Here is a 23,397-nt window from a genome sequence, read left to right on the forward strand (position 1 = left end):
TAAATAAATGAAGAATTAAACAGGCAATTAAGTGGGTTGGCCTTGAGTTTCATTTTTAATTTCACTCTTTAAAGCGTGGTGCAGACTTTTAATGTAGTCAAAGATTTAGAACATCTGGCCATTATCAAACAAATTCTAGGGAGAAAAGTGACAAAGTGCAAAAAGTTTAAAAGAATCCGACAAGAAGTGGATGTGTAAATGGATGGATGGAATAGGATGTGTTGATGGATGGATGGAATAGGATGTGTTGATGGATGGATGGAATAGGATGTGTTGATGGATGGATGGAATAGGATGTGTTGATGGATGGATGGAATAGGATGTGTTGATGGATGGAGTAGAATGTGTAGATGGCTGGATGGATGAAATAAGATGTGTTGATGGATGGATGGATGAATAGGATGTGTTGATGGATGGATGAATAGGATGTGTTAATGGTTGGATGGATGAATAGGATGTGTTAATGGATGGATGGATGGATGAATAGGATGTGTTAATGGATGGATGGATGAATAGGATGTGTTAATGGATGGATGGATGGATGAATAGGATGTGTTAATGGATGGATGGATGGATGAATAGGATGTGTTGATGGATGGATGGATGAATAGGATGTGTTGATGGATGTGTGGATGAATAGGATGTGTTGATGGATGGATGGATGAATAGGATGTGTTGATGGATGGATGGATAGGATGTGTTGATGGATGGATGGATGAATAGGATGTGTTGATGGATGGATGGATGAATAGGATGTGTTGATGGATGAATAGATGAATAGGATGTGTTGATGGATGAATAGGATGTGTAGCTGGATGGAAGGATATAATAAGATGTGTTGATGGATGGGTGGAATAGGATGTGTTGATGAATGGAATAGGATGTATTGATGGATGGATGAATAGGATGTGTTGATGAATGGAATAGGATGTATTGATGGATGATGTGAGATCTTGATGCCTTACACCAGGAAAAAGCACAGTGGGCATTGGTTAGGGGCTCTGAGCTGGGGTATAGTGTCAAGACCTGAAAGATAGGCTGTGACCGAAGTCTCCTTCTACATTCTGTATTTACTACAGTTGGGTGCATTAAATGTTTACATTTACATTACATTTTAGTCATTTAGCAGACACTCTTATCCAGAGCGACTTACAGTAGTGAATGCATACATTTCATTTCATGCATTTAAAAAAAAAAATGTGTACTGGCCCCCCGTGGGAACCCACAACCCTGGCGTTGCACACACCATGCTCTACCAACTGAGCTACAGGGAAGGCCTACATGTGCTGCGATTCATTTCCTCAAACGTTTGCAGCGAATTCATACATTGTTTTATCAGTGATAAACAGTTTAATATAAACAAAAACCTGTATGATGTGTAACCATTTGTAATTTTTAAGTGATTTTTCATCGTTGCAAAGGCGAGGGATGCAATTGCCACTCCAATTGAAGAATGACCCAGGACATAGTATAAGAATTCGGTCACAGTCATATAGAAGGGGTGTGCATGGGAATGAGGTATGTACAGTTGAAGTCGGAAGTTTACATACACCTTAGCCAAATACATTTAAACTCAGTTTTTCACAATTCCTGACATTTAATCCTTAGGTCAGTTAGGATCACCACTTTATTTTAAGAATGTAAAATGTCAGAATAATAGTAGAGAGAATGATTTATTTCAGCTTTTATTTCTTTCATCACATTCCCAGTGGGCCAGAAGTTTACATACACTCAATTAGTATTTGGTGGCATTGCCTTTAAATTGTTTAACTGGGGTCAAACATTTTGGGTAGCCTTCCACAAGCTTCCCACAATAAGTTGGGTGAATTTTGGCCCATTACTCAGCAGCAATGTATTTTATGGCAATGTACTGGTATTTACTAGAAAATTACAGTTCTGGCCCTTAAAAAGTTACATTTACTTAACACTTTCTACAGTGAGGGTGACCCGCGGAGTTCCATATAACAGCAAGTGCTGTCAAATACTCCCAAATGTTCCTTTTATGACCTGCTGTTGCCAAAGTCATAGGGAAAAAAGTCCTGACGTTCTTTCATTTGATTTTCAGCAATTATATTGGCAGATTGTTCCGTTTGTGAACTACATTTACATTTGGTCTTATCCAGAGCGACTAGGGTTAAGTGCCCTGCTCAAGAGCACAGACAGGTTTTCACCTAGTCGTCTCAGGGATTCGAATCAGCGACCTTCCGGTTACTGGTCTATAGCTCTTAACCGCTAGTCTACCTGCTGTCCCAGCTATCTAATTTTCCAGCTGGATGTGCTCAAAACAAAAAGGCAATAGGTTCTCATTGGTAAATACATTTCTATGACCAAATGTACCGTGTACTGATTCTGAGGACAATCTTCCCAGAATACACCTTTACACAGTGATTCTTAAAGTCCAGGCCCATGACTCCCTCTTACTGCAGACATCCCATGAAGTATTGCCAAAGACAACCGCTGACTTTAATCCAACATGACATGTCTTGGCACACTAATCAAAGCAACTTAATGCACCACAGGCAATGTACTGGAGATTTATAAGACGGAGATGGACAGAAAATGTCCCTCGTGGATTATTAGTGTTTATTTGCTTTTGTGAAATGATGTTAAGTATTTGCCCACAGGATTTGGTTATCCTAGGGCAGTGGTCGCAAACCTTTTCTGAGCCTATTCAACATTAACACAGTCTTGTCTGAGTGAGGGTTGGGTAGTGATATATGTGTTTTTTATTTTACTCACGGTGCCGGTGCCTCTGTATCTGATAATCAGTCTCTCAGCGAATAGAGGGAGAGAGCAGCAGAGGGTCCACCTCTTACCGCCCAGGTAGCCGAGTTCGCACCTCCAGTTCAAAAGGGGACAACTTCACCTACCCGATGTGCCAGGCAGCTCAATAAAGTGTACCTACAGCTAACAGCACGAGAGAAATTTATAAAATAGGAGTGCATATTTTTTATTGTTGGCCTTTTCACAGAAATGTTTGGCGATCGACTTGGAATGCCTTGAAGATCGACCAGTTGGTTGATGACCACTGTCCTAGAGTGTGTTTTGTCATGTGTCTTCCACCTTGATCATGAAGCTCAATGATTGGCTGTTACAGCTGACACTCACCCTCGGGCCTGTACTGAGCAATGATGGTGACAGTTTGGCCCGCCCCCTTTAGTGCTGCAGCCGCTTGCTCGTGGGTGGCCCCGCGTAGGTCGATGCCATTAACCTGCAGGGACAGAAAGACACACCCATCTCTACATGAATTTTTCACTTTTTACAACTGCAAACAAAACATATCAGGTTAAATAGGGCCATCCCTCCTTCCCTCTCTTTCCACTCATCCCATTCACCTCAATCCCTGTGTGTGTGTGTGTGTGTGTGTGTGTGTGTGTGTGTGTGTGTGTGTGTGTGTGTGTGTGTGTGTGTGTGTGTGTGTGTGTGTGCGTGCGTGCGTGTGTGTGCTCACTGCTCCAATGCATGTCTGACAGTGTGAGGAAGTGAAGAGACTGGGAAGTGATAGACTACGTGCCTGAGAGAAAGCGAGGGAACAAGTTATTCTTAGACATGAAAATCAGGCCAGAGCTGAAATGCGCCTTAACTGCCTACTCTAATCAAGGTGCCAAGGCCAAAGAAGGCAAGGGCTTGGGCACCTCAACCACAGTTTTACATCAGTTTTAATCAGGCATCCAGAGTGATTTGAAAACCCACCTTACATGGTTGAAATAATAAAAAAATAGTGAATACAGAAAGAGGTGTGTCTAACACGAGGGTTATACCTTTAAACATGTTTCCCAAAGTTGCATCACTCCATGTCAAATTGGTGATGAGTTATGACCACTACATGTTTGCCACTGTGTCAATATGTGGCTTGATGCTACTGTGTTACTGTCACTGTGTGGCTTGATGCTACCCTTTAACTGCTATAGGCTACTGCTCTTGTCATAAGCGTAGCAATGATCGGACCAAACTGCAGCGGGTATGTGAAACATCTTCTTGATTTATTAAAGAAATGAACACTGAACAAAAGAAATTAACACTGAACAAAAGAAATGACGAAAAACAGTCCTGTAAGGTACTCTGACTATACATGGAACAACCACCCACAAGACAAAAACCCCTACTTAAATATGGCCTCTAATCAGAGGCAACGAGATACAGCTCCCTCCAATTAGAGTCCTATCCCAAACAATACCACATAGAAATAGAAATACTAGAAAATCAAACATAGAAATACATAACATAGAACCCAAAAACCCAACAATACAAAACAAACACACCCCTGCCACATCCTGACCAACTACAATAACAAAATGACCCCTTTACTGGTCAGGATGTGACAGCTCTTTCCAAGATAATTTAACTTGTACATGTTAATCAATCATTTCATCCACACTGCTCGCGAGCGTCTGCGTTTCCGAACGCTCAAAAATAACTTATATTTGACAGTGAGCAGCCTTTTGTAAGTTCCGCCTCTTCCTTCTCCTCATTGGCTTTGAGGAGTATTATTTCTGTCAACAAACCAATGTGGGTGCTTGGAAGAGGAACGAGAAAAGAGAAATCAAAGCTAACAAACTAAAAGCTCAAAACTAACTAATTATGTTTCCTCTTTTATCTGTATATTAATAGAGGGAGTAGAGATCCAGCAAAAGAAGGACCATATGCATTTCAGGTAAAATAATGTTTCATTTCGGTTTTGGTACAGCGATAAAATGTAATGCCAACCGTTACTGTAGTTAATTTTTATTTATTAAAGAAAATACAAAGTCTTGGTGTTCCTGGTTCCATATATGATCATTACAGTCGTCAGTTAATTTAGCATTAGCATTACATTAGCACATCAAATTTCAAAGACCTGTGGTATCCATGTTTTTTCAGATATCAACACCAAACTTGGTATATATCTTCATGGTCATATAGTCAATTATCTGTACAAGTTTGATTTGATAGTTTGGTTGATAGAATGAATGTATAGGCATTGGAATTTTGAGAAACAATTAATCAAATTGAATTGGCTTGTTAATCGGCCATCTTACGACATAGCAACGTTTTCTTCGCAATATAGTTATGTGCACGTAGACGAGCGAGCACACATTAAATCTGGTGTCAAAAGGCTGTTCCTAGGACACCTAATAATCGTTCAACTAAGTTTTGAGATTACTTTGAACACGTTTTACTAAATTCAACAAATAATTCCAATTACGTTCAACCTGAAAAATGTATGTGAATATAGAAATGATCAAATCAAATAAACAGACCTATGACTGCTTGCCTTATCATGGACAAAATAAATCAGTAAAGATATATAGTTTTGATAGAAGGCTACAGATATACAATGCCCGCAAGCGTTTGCACTCACATGTATCGACTGTACTGTACTGTGTGTGTACATAAGAGTGTCTTTATTTACAGTATACGAAAATGACTTAGTACTGGGACTGTTTCTCAGGACCATCTTTAAAATGGGACATCTCATGGATATAATCTTGTCCATTATAGTCTCAGTATATTTATGAATACATGTACATACCTGTGTGTATGTAGAAACAATATCAGTATAAATGTGTACTTCATCCTGTGCGTTTGTTGGGGTAAACTCACCGACAGGATCTGGTCTCCCCTCCGCAGCTCTCCGCTCAGGTCGGCAGGCCCTCCCGCCAGGATGAAGGAGACGAAGATGCCCTCTCCGTCCTCCCCACCCACGATGTTGAATCCCAGGCCTGTGGAGCCCTTGTGGAGGACCATCCTCCTGGGATCCCTGTACAAACAGGTCAGATAGTACATCAGCTCAGCATCCGAGTCCGAGGGGCTTAGCATCTTGAATGTCCGTCCGGGAGAGAGAAGAAGAAGAAAGAGAACCAAGCAGTACAGATGCGTTGGCACGTAGAGCGTACAGGGCACAGTACGGAGATGGCAGAGGCCCAAAGGGGGATTGTGCTCTACTTAGATCATTGTCCCATTTCTGACTGGTTTCCTGGAGACGAGGAGCCTGCACATGAGCGTGAGGGGAAAAGTGTGCACGCACACACACACTTCCTCACACAGACACGTATGAAGACAGAGCTAGCCTCTTGTCACCAGCTCCCACTGGAATAAAGTCAAATAGGAATCAGGACATTCTGAGGACACCTTCCCCAAGAACTCTTTGGAGAGATGAGACTGATTTTCCTTGCAGTTCCACCAATCTACTGTGAATGGAGCACTGTCTCTGTCAAACCAACACAAAATGATCTAGATAATAATATCTGTAAAGTAAAGCTAGATGGTTCTGAGTTGGTAGCCAGGTCTCTTTATGAGTTTCTTGACAGGACAAGGACAGATCAAGTCTGGAAATCAAGCTATAGAGATGGATAGAAATGCATTTCAAACAACTCTGATTCGTATGTGTCAAGTGTCTCCAAGAAGGAATGCTGATCGAGGATCAGGTCCCATGTAACCTTATTCAATGTGCCTTCAGAAAGGTGTGTGCTGACTTTTTACACATTGTGTTGTGTTACAGCCTGAATTTAAAATAACATTGAGATTTTGTGTTACTGGCCTACACACAATACCTCAGAATGTCAAAGAGGAATAATGTTTTTCAAATTTGAAAACATTTTAAGAAAAATGAAAAGCTGAAATGTCTTGAGTCAAGTATTCAACCCATTTGTTATGACCTGCCTAAATATGTTCAGGATTAAAAATGTGCTTAACAAGTCACATAATAAGTTGCATGGACTCACTCTGTGTGCAATAATAGTGTTCAACATGATTTTTGAACGACTAAGGTCCCTCAGTCTAGCAGTGAATTTCAAACACAGATTCAAAAACAAGGACCAGGGAGGTTTACCAATGAAAGAAGAAGGGCAGATATTTGTAGATGGGTAAAAAAAAAAGCAGACATTGAATATCCCTTTCAGCAAAGTTAAGTTAAAAATAGTTACAGAGTTTAATGGCTATGATAAGAGAAAACTGAGAATGGATCAACAACATTGTAGTTAACTCCACAATACTAACCCAAATGACAGCGTGAAAAGAAGAAAGCCTGTACAGAATACAAATATTCCAAAACATGCATCCTGTTTGCAATAAGGTACTAAAGTAAAACTGCAAGAAATGTTGCAAAGACATTAACTTTCTGTCCTGAATACAAAGCCTTATGTTTGGGGCAAATCCAACACGACACATCACTAAGTACCAAGCATGGTGGTGGCTGCATCATGTTATGGGTATGCTTGTCATCGTCAAGGACTAGGGAGATTTTTGGGGGATAAAATTAAACGGAATTGAGCTAAGCAAAGGCAAAATCCTAGAGGAAAATTTGGTTCAGTCTGCTTTCCAACAAACATTGGAAGACAAATGTACCTTTCAGCAGAACAATAACCTAAAACACAAGGCCAAATATACACTGGAGTTGCTTACCAAGATGACTGAAGTCTGAAGTCGGCTTTTGACTGAAGTCGGCTTGAAAATCTATGACAAGACTTGCAAATGGATTTCTAGCAATGATCAACAACCAAATTGACAGAGCTTGAAGAATTTTTAAAAGAACAATGTGCAAATATTATACAATGCAGGTGTGCAAAGCTCTAAGAGACTTACCCAGAAAGACCAAAAGGTGATTGTAACATGTATTGACTCAGGGGTGTGAATACTTATGTAAATTTGATATTTCTGTATACAAAATGCTCTAAAAACATGTTTACACTTTGTCATTATGGGGTATTGTATCAATTTTGAATTCAGGCTGTAACAGAACAAAATGTGGAATAAGTCAAGGGGTATGATTACCTTCTGAAGAAACTGTGGTTTGTAGGTTCCCTTAGATTGTTGTGATAGGACCTAACACTTGTGCTACATTCGATCGCCATCTACTGGAGGATTAAAGGAACACTTCACTGATCTTTTACTTCATATTCTTTATATATATATATATTCAGCACCACACAAGTATATACAGTTGAAGTCGGAAGTTTACATACACCTTAGCCAAATACATTTAAACTTAGTTCTTCACAATTTCTGACATTTAATCCTAGTAAAAATTCCCTGTCTTAGGTCAGTTAGGACCTACTTTATTTTATGAATGTGAAATGTCAGAATAATAGTAGAGAGAATGACTTATTTCAGCTTTTATTTATTTCATCACATTCCCAGTGGGTCAGAAGTTTACATTCACTCAATTAGTATTTGGTAGCATTGCCTTTAAATTGTTTAACTTGGGTCAAACGTTTTGAGTAGCCTTCCACAAGCTTCCCACAATAAGTTGGGTGAATTTTGGCCCATTCCTCCTGACAGAGCTGGTGTAACTGAGTCAGGTTTGTAGGCCTCCTTGCTCGCACACGCTTTTTCAGTTCTATAGGATTGAGGTGAGAGCTTTGTGATGGCCACTCCAGAACCTTGACTTTGTTGTCCTTAAGCCATTTTGCCACAACTTTGCTTGGGGTCATTGTACATCTGGAAGACCCATTTGCGACCAAGCTTTAACTTCCTGACTGATGTCTTGAGATGTTGCTTCAATATCCACATCATTTTCCTACCTCATGATGCCATCTATTTTGTGAAGTGCACCAGTCCCTCCTGCAGCAAAGCACCCCCACAACATGATGCTGCCACCCCCGTTCTTCACGGTTAGGATGGTGTTCTTCGGCTTGCAAGCCTCCCCCTTTTTCCTCCAAACGTAACAATAGTCATTATGGACAAACAGTTCTATTTTTGTTTCATCAGACCAGAGGACATTTCTCCAAAAAGTACAATCTTTGTCCCCATGTGCAGTTGCAAACCGTAGTCTGGCTTTTTTATGGTGGTTTTGGAGCAGTGGCTTCTTCCTTGCTGAGCGGCCTTTCAGGTTATGTCGATATAGGACTCGTTTTACTGTGGATATAGATACTTTTGTACCTGTTTCCTCCAGTATCTTCACAAGGTCCTTTGCTGTTGCTCTGGGATTGATTTGCACTTTTGCACCAAAGTACGTTCATCTCTAGGAGACAGAACACGTCTCCTTCCTGAGCAGTATGACGGCTGCGTGGTCCCATGGTGTTTATACTTGCGTAACATTGTTTGTACAGATGAACATGGTACATTCAGGCGTTTGGAAATTGCTCCCAAGGATGAACCAGACTTGTGGATGTCTACAATTTTCTTTCTGAGGTCTTGGCTGATTTCTTTTGATTTTCCCATGATGTCAAGCAAAGAGGCACTGAGTTTGAAGGGTGGCCTTGAAATACATCCACAGGTACACCTACAATTGACTCAAATGACATCAATTAGCCTATCAGAAGCTTCTAAAGCCATGACATAATTTTCTGGAATTTTCCAAGCTGTTTAAAAGGCACAGTCAACTTAGTGTATGTAAACTTCTGACCCACTGGAATTGTGATACAGTGAATTATAAGTGAAATAATCTGTCTGTAAACAATTGTTGGAAAAATGACTTGTGTCATGCACAAAGTAGATGTCCTAACCGACTTGCCAAAACTATAGTTTGTTAACAAGAAATTTGTGGAGTGGTTGAAAAACGAGTTTCAATGACTCCAACCTAAGTGTATGTAAACTTCCGACTTCAACTGTGCATGTGAAAATGGCACATTTGTATATGACGTAAAAATACATTTTTTTAAAATCTGTGAAACACATATTTAAAGCACTTGGGTAAAGCAGTGGTACCCAAACATTTTTAAGGTGTGTCTCAAAAAATGTGTGAAATAAGATTAGTGTAGGACAATGTCTGAGCATGGTGATCGCTGTAACCTTCCTGTAAGAAAAAGCCTACCACGAACCTGAACTGTGACACCACAGAGCAGGTGTGTAATGATTCTGTTGCAAAATATAGTTTCTATTGAACAAATTTAGGTAGGTCCCTCCCAGTTTCATTTCCTCTTTTTGCTTCCGTTTGGTTCTTAAACAGTAAACGGTTTCTATAATGAATACACCCCAAGCAAATTCCAATCACCCCAGGCAAATAAAAATCTGGACCTCGAAGCCAGTTCCCCTGCTGATTTAAATTATTTCCCTCTAATAAGGGACTGATTTAGACCTGGGACACCTGGTGTGTGCAATTAATTATCAGGTTAAACCAGCAATATTCCGGACCTCCTGCAATAGAGCACCTATAAAACATGGTATACAGCTTGTTTTGGTTATACAGCTTAGCATGTTTTGGTATACAGCTTGTTTTGGTTATACAGCATGTTTTGGTTGTACAGCTTGTTTTGGTTTTCAGCTGAGGGATTGTCGGAACAGCCAACCTGCCAGCACCCAGCAGAGAATTGCTTCCAAAATGTAACACTAGATGGCAACCAAACTCCAGATGGCACCTGAATGTCACTTAATATGGCACAAAAGTTTAAACTAAACTTGAAATGACGCCACGTATTTCCAATCTTCTTAATTTAGCGGATAATATTGGTTGGGAATTATATTAATGGAAATGGGGATATAGACATTTTTTGTCTTTCTGTGATCCGGGGCTCATATTCAAAGAATCTGAGACAATCCTGAGAGAATACTCATGAACTGTGCTCAGACCAGCTTTGAGTATATAACTGAGAGGCATTCTCAGCTAAGACAATGCACATGGTTGACCCCCTTGCTAGGAATGAGAAGCTGCTTTCACCACTCTCATTGGTAGATGCACCCTTTTTAAAGACTATTGAGATGGACAAGTTCAGGTAGTCCTTCTCTTTTCCGTCCGTTTTGTAGTGAATACAACCCTGATTACACAATGTTTCTGTTAGAACACACATGGGATTTAAGCCAGGCTCTCGCCCTCCCTCAGTGTCCCCAGAGGCTTCCCGTGACAGCAACACAGCCAGCTGCAACCCAGTGATAAGGAGAACGGGATGGTTAGGCAGCTGGAGGCCCACGGGAGGCCGTTCTAGGCTAGCATGCAGGGAGGTAGCCTACAGTTAAAATGCTAACATAGTTCTGTAATATCGATTCAGCACACCTGCAATAGCTAACAGACGATTGCAGCACCACGGCAACCACAGGCATCTCAACACAATCATGTGGGCGAACAGGAAAAAAAACAAACAGAGAAAGCTCATTGTGAATTCCACCTTCTCTGGATAAGTTCAGACAACCAATCCCGCCTATGCATTAAACATGCTCCATGATATGCTGCTCTCTTCTCGCCTCCAATTTATTTCATGTCACCTTTTGTTAGGCTTTACCAGAATCTTTATACTCATGCAGGTCCTTTGATATTAAAGTGTTAAAATATGAAAATATTGCTGGGAGAATGCCATGAAAGTGAGAAGTAAACTGCCATTTTGAATGCAGATGGTTGGGTAGGTTGCTTAAACATTTCAACTGTCCAAAAACATTTATTTTCAACCTTCATGCAGTGTCAACGCTGGTCAAAATAAAGTTGCGTGATTTCCATTGGAGTTTTGATAGAGACAACAAGACTGTACATAGAACATGACCATGCTATCTAAGTACTTGTGTTTAAGCAGTTCCCACTCAACCTACTCAATTTACAGTAGAATGAGAGGTGAATACATCCCACTGGGCACAGATGTCAGTTCAACGTTTAGTTTTGATTTACATTTGGTTGAGTTTTCAACTAACGTGAATTCAACAAGAAATCCCCCCAAAAATACCATGTCATTGGATTTAGGTTAAAAGTTGGGTAAAAAAATATATGAAATTCCCTTACGTTGATGACTTTTTGCAAATCCAATCAGACAACGCCATCAAGTTGATTCTTTCGGTCGAAATGATGTGGAAACGTTGATTGAACCAGTTTTTGCCCATTGGGTTAACCCTTTGAGAAATGCTTGGAACTGCACACCCCCTTGCATTCTAGAGGAAGAGGTTTTTAAAAAGATACGATTTGATTATTTCCTGCTCCCTCTGAGAAGTTGAATGGCAAAGCACAGCTCTCTAGGGTTGTAATTGGATTAGAAGAATGAAAGTGGCAGTGCACTTAGCCAACAACATCGAGGAAATGCTCCCCCCCCCCAAAAAGGGTGACAAGGCAATCCAAATAACATGTTCTATGTCCCAAATGGCATCCTATTCCCTACACAGTGCATTACTTTTGACCTGCACCCTATGGGCCCTGGTCAGAATTGTGCACTATACACGGAATAGAGTGCCATTTGGGACATAACCACTGCCTTCTAGTTAATAATGGTTCAGACAAAGAAGTGGTTATGCCTACCAATGAGCAATTAGACAAAATGTTCCCCTTTTTTTTATTACATACTAAAATGCTCTGGTATTCTGTGATTGTGAGGCTCTGTGATTGTAAGGCTCTTGCTAAGTCTCTGTAAAAGGAGACAGTAGCTAAGGCTCCTTATTAAAACATTGAAATAGCTAATAAAATCATGATTAAATTCAGGTAGACTAAATGAAACTCTGATATCCTGATAGATTGGGTAAAGTTTCCTCTAGGTACAGATCTAGGTTCAGCTTCCCCTCCCCCAATCATAACCTTAACCATCATTGGGAAAAATGACCCAAGATAAGTGTCTAGGGGCAAATTCACCCTACTGTACGTCAATCGATTCTGTCAACTACCCTTGACCTATCAATAAAGGATTATTGAATCCCATTTGATGGTTCTCAAATGCATCTCAGTTAACAATGTTTGACATGTCAAGACACATCAAGCGTAGGGAAAGTCATCGAAATGAAATGAATTCAATATTGAGTCGGCACATCCAGAAAGAATCTATGAACATCATTCCATCCCTACATGTCATTTTAAGCCAGAGAAGCATTTGTGTGACACATATGTGCACAATACAAATGGTATGGAAGGATGCCAAGTAAAGCTACATTCTGACAAATGGTTGAAAAAAACGATTATACAATTTACTAAATCAAATTTGTGCTTCATCCACATGGCCAGAGCTTGATAAAGACCTACCATAGTGTGCTTCAACTGGGTGACTCTTCTACAGAAAATAAAACAACATACGCCATTCATTTGAACCATTGTCAATGCCTACATAAGTGTCAGCATAGTTTGAAATATCCCTTGTAAGTTTAACTTGGACCAAATACAAAAACAAACCCTACTCCGCCTCTCCTTTAGGCTGCCACATGTGAACAACACCATTTCATTAATACTTATCTAACAAGCGCTGCAATTACTTGCATAATGAACAGCAGGCTTATTCATTGAAAGATGATGCAGGGAGTGCCATTCACCATTCCATACACATAAAAACCATTAGATGGTGATAGCTCTGACATCAGCCATGTATTTCTATGGAAAACTCCCGACGGTGCATGAAGCCGGAAACTATTTACATTTGAAGCGCGCCATATTACTGAATGGCACCAAAAAAATCGCTAAGATCATGGTGAAAGTGGCCGTAAGTAGCAAAGGATCATGGTTCATGGTCTTTAAGGAATACCTAGGATAGGATAAAGTAATCCTTCTAACCCCCCCCCCCCTTAAAAGATTTAGATGCACTATTGTAAAGTGGTTGTTCCACTGGATATCATAAGGTGAATGCACCAATTTGTAAGTCGCTCTGGATAAGAGCGTCTGCTAAATGACTTAAATGTAAATGTAATGTAAATGTAATTTTCATTCTGCCTGAGAGACACGTGCAAAAAACGTGCATGAGGTCGTGAGCCTCCTCGTAGCCTGCCAGCCCGTGATTGGTCTGTGTCACCACGTGGTCCCGTGTTGTTATGATTCTGGACAGTCTGATAGCTAGCAGCAATGGCAAGAAGCTGCCATGTGGGGAATCGTAGTCCCACAAAATTATGCATGTTAGCAGTTAAGCTTTCAAGATAAAGCACTTTCAGTAAAAAGCAAAAAGAGTGATGAAACTGAACTGCTAATCTAGAAAATGTATCAAAACACTAGAGATGTTTTTTTGAGTAAATTAATCCTTTAACTGCCTTAACCTTCAGTGTACAGTATTCTGTTCGTATTGTATTGTATTAGGTTGGTCAAACTTGAACAATATGGATGATGCTCAGACGGCTCAGTTGAACTCATCTGGTCCGAACAGCATCCATAACACCTTATGCCTTATTCACGAATGCCATCACACTCCCCAGCTCTGCTGATTGTATCCATAGATACGCTGCTCATGCATAAATGATAAACAGGATGAAATAATAAAAAAGCCCTGCACAAACAAGATGAAGAAAACTAAGTGCTATTAATAGGAGAACAAAGACACAAACTGTAATTGTATGCTTACCACTAACGGAATCTTGATAATTATCATATAAAGTGGCACCTCAATACTTACATTTCAATTGATGAAAAGAAGTCTACTGCTGTTCTTGTTGATGTTTCAATATGTAAATTATTATAACTCCCACCGAGGCCAATTAGGAATTACTTTAGTTTTCATAAAATAATGCAGATAATTGAAATTCTAAATAAACAAGCAAACATTAATGAAGGTGAAGGCCGTCCTGACCCAGAAGGATAGTGCTTGTGGTTTCAACTACAATGTGTTTAGGGAGAGCTAAGAAAGAGAGATATACTATTTCTTAATCTCTGATAGTTTGAAAATATCTCTAATATCTATGACCAATGCAATCACCACTTGCCCCTTAACACTACGATCACACCAACGGACAAAAACACGTTGAATGAACCTTCTAGCAACGTCATATTTCAATGGAATTCTTTGTTGGCTTTGCAAAAAGTGTGTCTAAAACCATTGCACCGAAGTAAAAATGATCCATGCTGACTTCCATAATTACATTTTATGAGTCCTTCTGACAGTAGTTGCTATTGGCTTCAACAAACCACATTTACCAAATACCCTGATGCTTTTCAAAGAAAAAAACGTTTACTTTGAACAACACTATCTGTGCTTGTGAAAGATAAGGCCAGCAGGTTTGGACTGGATCAGACCCCTTTGAGACAGAAGATTCACATTTGAATCATTTAGCAGACGCTCTTATCAAGAGCGACTTACTTAGTGTATTCATCTTAAAGACGTATAAGAACAGATAACCCAAGACAATTTTGGGATGTTGTTTTGTTTTGTCACAAAATGTCAGAAAGTCAGTTGGCAATGCAATTGACACGAACATCTTACAATTTTATAACTTTCAATGGACTCATAATCAAAGCCATGCTAAGTATAGCACTTTTACTGAGAAAGAAACAAATAATGATAATAAGAAACATTATCATTCAAGTCACACATGGTGCAAGGCAAGTCACGTCAATAGCAGAGGTGTAATAGGGACTGATGGGGAGACCGATGGGCCAATCACGTACATTGAGAGAGAGGATCAGACCCCCTTGAGAGAGAGGGTCAGACCCCTGGAGAGAGAGTACCATTCCCCCTGGACAGAGAGTACCATTCCCCCTGGAGAGAGAGTACCATTTCCCCTGGAGAGAGAGTACCATTCCCCCTGGAGAGAGAGTACCATTCCCCCTGGAGAAAGAGGACCATTCCCCCTGGAGAGAGAGGACCATTCCCCTTGGAGAGAGAGGACCATTCCCCTTGGAGAGAGAGGACATACCCTTTGGAGAGAGAGGACATACCCTTTGGAGAGAGAGGACATACCCCTTGGAGAGAGAGGACATACCCCTTGGAGAGAGAGGACATACCCCTTGGAGAGAGAGGACATACCCCTTGGAGAGAGAGGACCATACCCCTTGGAGAGAGAGGACATACCCCTTGGAGAGAGAGGACATACCCCTTGGAGAGAGAGTACCATACCCCTTGGAGAGAGAGGACATACCCCTTGGAGAGAGAGGACATACCCCTTGGAGAGAGAGGACATACCCCTTGGAGAGAGAGGGAGCTCAAGGGAGGAGAGGCATGCAGGCTTAGAGAGAGCCAGACCTTTGGGAACGAATTAGTGTGTGAGGTAGTGAGTGAGTGAGGTAGTGAGTGAGAAAGTGAGAAAGTTAGGATAGGAAGAGAGTAGGGGCATGGAGAGAGAGGGAGGAGTGTCATTGTCATGCAGGCTTACAGAGAGCCAGAACTTTGGGAACGAGTGAGTGTGTGAGGATATGAAGAGAGCATGGGCATTCCATGCAATACCATGCAACGCTAGGCCATGCAGCGGGTAGTGGGTAGAATACCTGGTGATCTCGAAGTCAGGGAGCAGGCCTAAGTGATAGTGAGGGAAGGGTATGGAGTGAAGGAGGCTTTTGTCGCACTCCACGGGGGAATAGTGGTGGGGAGAAGGTGCTTTGTTCACAGTGCTGTAAACTGGCTCAGGAGGCCTGGGGGGGTACGAGAAAAGAGCAGAGAAAGTGGTTAGTACAGACAGAGAGAGAGAGAGAGAGAGAGAGAGAGAGAGAGAGAGAGAGAGAGAGAGAGAGAGAGAGGGAGGGAGAGAAATAACACATAGGTTGCGGGAGTGAAAAAGGAAAGGAAGAAGCCAACCTTTAGTTGGTTTATAAAGCATGTACATGTGCACTCAGGTTTTTGTTGTCTTAAATGCAAAACACCTATCAATCAATCAATCACATTTATTTATGAAGCCCTTTTTACATCAGCCGATGTCACAAAGTGCTATACAGAAACTCAGCCTAAAACCCCAAACAGCAAGCACTGCAGATGTAGAAGCACCTACAGTTACATGTTTTTGTTTTATTCTACAGAATTTGAATTCCACTTTCTGGGGTAAAAGCTTTCTTTCACTCCCCATGCTGTCGCACAGGGAACCCTCCTGCAGTCTTCCACTTATCTAGGTCTTACACTCCAAGATAGCTTTAGCATTAGCACTCTAGTGAGTTTTCCATCCACTTTATCTTTGAGACTAATCAAAAAAATGTTAACTTGTTTTTTGTATGAACCAAAGTGTTTTGAACCATGATAGTACTAGGAAAGGAAAGCCTACTACCATGTGTATGGTGCGTTAGCCAGCTACATATCGGGAAAATAAACTTGTCATTAATGTCCAAAACGAAAAACTTGAAGCTTCATTTATTTATTTTTAGCATTAATTTTGTCAATGGGTATTCATAGTACATTACTAAAGCCTTTTCAGGGCAAAAAAAGGCTACTTTGAACAGAAACACTGACATGACTATGGGGGGATGCATACTCAGACAGCACATAAAAATATATATATATATGATTACAGTAATCATGTCAGTGTTTCTGTGTTTCTCTCTCTCTATATATACATACAGTATATTTAACTTGAGCATAGTAAAATGAGACTTATTGCATATGCATGCAGCCTCTTTTGTGTTAAAGAGACTGGACTCTGTTTATCATGCATCCTTACACTTTGTTACAAATGCAAAATCACTCACCCAATATTGCACCTTGAACCAAATGGTGGGTTGGACCTTGCTTTATGTGCGCAGATATTGATACGTGTTCATTTACAAAGCCAATCTGGGTAAACTCTCTCTCTACCTCTGTAGCCTGCATATATGTTTAAAAAATAGTGTTGTATTGATTGCTGCCACGTACTTGGCCAGATCTCCCTTGCAAAAAATAACCCTGTGTCTCAATGGGATTTTCCTGGTTAAATAAATCAAAATAAATAAATATACATAAATAGCCACCTCTTTATAATGCAGGTTGTTAAATCACACTGCCAGATTACAATGAGGTTTATGGTAATTTGGGGGGTTTTGCACATTACTTTTGCACATGAAAATGTTGCCACTCTGTATAGGCTGTGTTGTATTTAAAGACAAAATTAGGAAAGAGATGTGTCACAGATGGAATGAGAGAGCAAACATGAGGGCCAAGTCAGTGGCCATTTTGAAATGTCTCACCTCAACTGGAAGTGCTGCGACTCAAACCTGTGAGCCTCCCCGTCATCTATCGAGGCATTTCTGATTGGGGAAGATATAAGACCAATAAAGGAAGAGCAATAATAGTCCGAATCAGAGAGGCAATGCCAAGAAGACCGAAAGAAACTGCAAACAGATTTAGATTTTACTTGGTTTTATGAATTAGAATTACGAACACCAATAGCTTTATATTTACAATATAGTTTGTTGGCATTTAGTATAAAAACTAAATGAAGAAAAAAAATCATGCACGTGTTTTTGTGTTTGACAAAACAAACAGTTGGACGCATGCTACAGAGGATGACACAAAGTGTTTGGTCAGGGAGAATTGCTGGACTTGATAAACATAAATTCCTTACAAAAGAGACTACAAGAGGGACCACCATGCACTTAATGCATTTATAAAATGTCAAAGTCCTAATTGCTAAAGGTTCCTGGTTGATATGGATCAATAATGTAGCACCTTACATTTAACTAATGTAACGAGTGAGTGAGTGATCAAATTAGTAACGATTTGTGTGCAGTATGTGTCCATCATGTGTGCATTTTTGTGCCATTTATTTTTGTATATTTTAAGAGGTTTTCTAAAACACTTGCATGTCTATTACTTTAAGACTGTTTGTGTGTGTGTGTCTGTATGTGTGCGTGCGTGTGATGCTCCGTTGGTTGTAGGGCAGCATTAGCCATGCTTTTTCTCCTGCAGATTAAATCAGTGTGGTTGGATGTAAGCCTGCATGCTCAGTGGCCCACTTTCTATCTCTCCCTGTACTACACCCCCACCACTCCACCCCTCCCCCTACTACCCCCACTGTGTCGCATGGCCCAGACTCGTGATGCCTCTACTTGGCCACAGCTCTGAGCATGCTGCAGTACAGCAAAGACCCAGATATCTCTCCTCTCCTCCTGCACTCTCTAGCTCACTTCTCTGAGCTTTTTTGATGAAACCCAATCAGATCCTAGCTCCCAGCTAGCTGCCTCTTGTAGAAACATTAAGAATGGGCTTACTTTTCCCATCAAGACAGTATGAAGAGTGACTTCATTTTCATTCTTCAATAATGCAATAGAGCAACAGGTCTTGACATTGATCAACCAAATGGTGTGTTGGATACAACCCACATACGTTTTCTTGACACCCCCTCATTATCATATTGGAGGAAGAAATACAAAAATAAATAAATTAAGTCAATATAAATGAATAAAATGAATGAAAGGGCTATTAATTATTAATCTATTTATGTGTGCATTCATTCATCCATGTATTGATTTATGTGTGAATGTATTTATTTATTCATGTATTTATCTATTTACGTGTGCATTTATTTATGGCAGGTTTGGTTCTCTATAAGCTAGCAGGGTTGGGGTCAATTTGAATTGAAGTCAGTCAATTCAGGAAGTAAACTGCAATTCCTATTCAATAACTGAAAAAATAAAAAAATTCTAATCACTTCCTGAATTGACTGACTTCAATTCAAATTGACCCCAACCCTGTTAACTAGTGGGGTCACCCTCTGAATGAAAGTCCAGTGTGTTTTCTATCTCAAACCATCTATTAAATGCTCAACTGTATAAAACTTTGAACTAGAACACCATACTACAATATTTGTTTTATTTTACAGATGCAAAACTGTGCAGATTAAAACTTATATTGAAATGATTTGGCACTATAGTATTTATGCATTCTGTTTAATTTATCAAACACATCAAGAAGACACATTCGATTGATGTGGTACAGTAGGAAGTTACTAAATTAACTTGCAGTTGTCTTAGTTCGTCTTGTAGTGATCAAGACTGTCTTTCTGTTCTAGAACGCTGATGACAGGTTTGAAACATATTTTCTCCATAAGGACTGCTAAGTCATTTCGTGTTGCTCTGAATTTGCCTGGGCACTGAGCCAATCAACACGCAGCCTGGATGTCGCTTGGAGTAACACGTCTGCCATGCGTCAGAGACAAAATGCTGATCCATACAATGGCCGGCAGGAGAATACGACATCACCACAAGCCTCATCACTATATTACTCCAGCATAACACTCCACTTCTCTCCTTTAGTAGACACTTTAGTGGAAAATCTATTAAATGTTACCCAGAAATGATTTGATATTAAGATAAAAACGCCTGCATTGGACCGTTAAATTGAATAAATTATTCAGATCTGCAATAGTCTGGCTCATTTTTACATACATTATATTATTAGATTCAACGAGCAAGCTTAAAAACCTACAGCAAGGTGGAAAAGGTGCACACACTGACCATGCCACCCTTCAGCATATCTTCACGTGTCTCTACAACGTAGCGCAAGATTAAAAACAGTGCAACAAGACAACACAGTTGAAAAACAGGACTCGCAAGTGCAAAACACAGAGCACAGGATGAAAACAGCAGGGACTAAAGAGGTGGGAAGGGAGGTGGGGGCAGGAGGACAAATCCCCAAAGCAATCAATGCCAACACAACTTGTAACGTCATTTAAGATTGCTTATGAGTTTCCATAGAACATGGGGTGGGGTGATAGAGGCTCTACCTGTAATACTACTGCCGTCTGGTAGTAAGGGATGTAATTACCGTAAGAAGGAAAAACCATCCAACCTGTTAATGTCCTCTTCCCCGAGTAAGTGTTTTGGGAGGGGGGAGTACCTTCCAGGAGAGATGGGCATGGGGGGAAGAGTGCACTTGTACTCCAGAGTGCCGTTGTTGCCCACGGAAGAGATATGATTTTCCATTGCTGGAGAGAACGCTGGAAAGAAAACAATTGTGTACATTGCTCGTCAGACTTCAGCATTCAGTTAATGACTACATGTATCAATCAACCAATCATTTAATCAAATACATATAATTTAGAGGCTCACACATTTAGAGGCTCACACAATGTTGGAACTTTGGCATAATACATGATCTAAAAACACAATAGAAATATGACTAAATCCAATGCTTTGGCATTCAAATTTACATGGCAAGGGAGTACACTATGCACAATGCACTCAAAAACAATCACTACACACATCACATTCAAATTGAGGCTCTATCTAAACTCAGGGATGATATTAAAGAGTTGAACAAACATGCTGCATCAGACTGAAATGAAACATTCATTTGCAAAGTTAAAGATTACTGCCCTGATCTAGAACAGTAGAGGTTACTCATACAGGTTAATCTGTCATTTAAGTGTTGGTCTCTTGTACACTATTCGGACTACAAACTAAAATTGTCTCTCTACAGGTGGGGGACTAGGGTAAAGTTGCCACTAGACGGTGATCTTGGGTCAGTTTTGCACTGCCCCCCACTTAAGGTCAGGATGGGGGAAGGGGAAGCTGATCCTAGATCTGTAGCTGGTGGAAACTTCACCCCGGAGCACGGGTGGGTAGAGCGGTGAAAAAGAGGTGACAAACTCACAGTGCGTGATATCAGGTGGCCCATAGGGATCTGATAAGTAAACACTGGTGGGCTTGCCCACCTTCAGGTACACAACGTCAGACGTGTTCTTCAGTATGGCTACAGCCTCCTCGTGGGAGACCTCTTCCAGAGTGTAGTTGTTCACCTGTTGGGGTGGACAGAGCAAGGAGAAAATCACAGGCATTGCGTAAGACGGTTAAACCTCATATTCCACTCCTCACATGCCAGACCGACATCATGCTACTTGGTGCTGCCAAGTGCAGCCTGCCAAATGCAGATTAGGATGGCTGGGGACCCCCGGAGCTGGAGGCAGCAGGAAGGCAGCTAGTTGAATTAACCAGCAGTTAACCAACTCACTCTTCTGAAAAAGGGTGTGTTGCTACAACGTAATACCTTTGTGTATTACTGTGAAAGAATTATACTGTATAACAACCTTCATAACACATTTATTCAACATCCTTCATAAGGATTTTTTAAAATAAAAGTCTCATTAAATAACTTTAAAAAATATATATATCCATTATACAACACAAATGTATATTTTACTGTATACAACCTTCTGAAACACTATTCACTCCTCCGTTGTACAATGGTGGCAGGAAGCTTAGCGGTTAGGAGCGTTGGGCCAGCAACCAAAATCGCTGCTTCGAATCCCCGACCCAACTAGGTGAAAAATCTGTCAATGTGCCCCTGAGCAAGGCACTTAATCCTAGTTTCTTTGGATAGGAACGTCTGCTAAATGGTTAAATGTAAATAAATAAAACACTATTTTATTTTGAAAACCCTTACGAATGATGATGAATACATTTGTTATGAAGGTTGTTATGCAGTACAATGCTTTCACAGTACAGTATGTTAGTGGTCCACCTATGGGGGATGAGGACAGGACAGGGCAGTGCAGGGATAGTGAAGCTGCAGTAACTTACCATAAGCAGCCGGTCTCCAACCTGCAAGCGCTGGTCCTTCTGTGCTGCACCTCCATCTATGATCTTAGTGACAAAGATGCTGTTGTCCCCCGGGATGTGCTGGTTGCCCACCCCTCCTGCGATGCTGAAGCCCAGCCCTGAGGAGAAATAGGGTGGAGGTTGAAAAAGAATGTGTTGTGGCCCAGGGTGGTTTAGTGGTCTAGGCTGCTGCCTCCAGATCACAAGCACAAGCCACTTATATCAGCAAGGTACGCTTTACAGACAACTGTAGCGCTAGAAAGTAGACTTGAAGCGTAAGAAGATGGTTCAGCAAAGAGAACCTTGTGTTTTTGCTGCTTTACTGATGTGCCGCTTCTGCGGCCGGTGTAGCATGTTTAATTGATTTCAGTGGGTTTGTCTCAATTCCTGCCAACGGAAGTGGGTACAAAACCCCCAATGACAAAATACTGAACAAAACAAAGAATATTGGATGTGCATGGTTATAGATAGACAAACAAAGGAAAGGGAGTTTAGCAACCTTTTGGTCCTTTGATGAGTTTGATTTCAATGACAGTTTCCAGCATGGGTCTCCTCCGGCGAACGTACAGCCTGACGATAGAGCCGGCCACCTTCAGCGCCTCCACTGCCTTACTGTGGGACACCTCGGACACGTCGGCATCATTCACCCGCAGGATGCAGTCATTCACTCTGCAAGGAAGGAAGAGGATGGGAACATGAGTGTAAACCTGGGAAACAGTATTTGTGTGTGAGTGTGCGTGTGAGCGTGTGTGTGTGTGAGCGTGTGTGGCAGGGGGCCCCTGCTGCAGTGTTAGCCTTTAACCCAGTGAGGAGAGGCCCCAAATATCCATGCCCCCGCGTTTAAGGCCAGAACTCTCCTGAGGCGCATTGTAAGGGACCAGCTGGGATCCTATGCGCACACACACACACTCAAGCAGAGCGAAAGATTCTGCCTATTTACACATGTATAATAGCTGTGTTTTTATCCTCAGCACGAAGCCTTGGTCAGCAGTGAGTTTGTTAGTTTGCAGTAAGTACATTATATGCATTTCCAGTACAATGCCCAAAGTTGAATGTCTGATTATTATACAGCTGTTCAACTACTGAACAGTTGGGGTGTATTCATTAGCACACACCACAGCAAAGCAAAACGTTTGCACCATATGCTTCATAAAAAGGTATTTCATTCTGAACTAAAAATATAATTGGCCGTGTCCAAAATATGTCTTGCCTACTGCTTACGAAAACTACAGGTAACTGACAAAATAAAGGAAGCAGTTAAGTAAATGAGGGTTCTGGCAGCTCTGTTATGGTGTGGGGTGCATTTTCCTGGCATGGTCAAGTTCCACTCAACCCCTTAGAAGACAAGGTAAACACCAATAAATGCACAATAAATGTCATTCTGAGGGATGTCA

General features: G+C 40.9%; 1 protein-coding gene across 14 annotated transcripts in view; it reads right to left on the reverse strand.

Moving 5' to 3' along the window:
• LOC106603804 (disks large homolog 2) overlaps positions 1 to 23,397 on the reverse strand; it is a 319,358-nt gene that overhangs the window by 21,874 nt on the left and 274,087 nt on the right. For 7 of the 14 annotated variants that reach the window (XM_045717307.2, XM_045717310.2, XM_045717309.2 and 4 more), the window contains 8 exons: positions 22,503 to 22,672; positions 21,986 to 22,122; positions 21,060 to 21,204; positions 20,232 to 20,403; positions 17,654 to 17,713; positions 15,995 to 16,138; positions 5,584 to 5,740; positions 3,109 to 3,211 (listed from right to left, as the gene is read on the reverse strand). In XM_045717307.2, coding sequence (XP_045573263.1) covers positions 3,109 to 3,211; positions 5,584 to 5,740; positions 15,995 to 16,138; positions 17,654 to 17,713; positions 20,232 to 20,403; positions 21,060 to 21,204; positions 21,986 to 22,122; positions 22,503 to 22,672 — 1,088 coding nt within the window. The remainder of the gene's footprint in view (positions 1 to 3,108; positions 3,212 to 5,583; positions 5,741 to 15,994; positions 16,139 to 17,653; positions 17,714 to 20,231; positions 20,404 to 21,059; positions 21,205 to 21,985; positions 22,123 to 22,502; positions 22,673 to 23,397) is intronic. The other 7 variants (XM_082974733.1, XM_045717314.2, XM_082974734.1 and 4 more) reach the window with 3 other exon arrangements.

Source organism: Salmo salar, chromosome 04, assembly GCF_965601325.2.
Source record: "Salmo salar chromosome 04, fSalSal1, whole genome shotgun sequence".
NCBI classification, from domain to species: domain Eukaryota; kingdom Metazoa; phylum Chordata; class Actinopteri; order Salmoniformes; family Salmonidae; genus Salmo; species Salmo salar.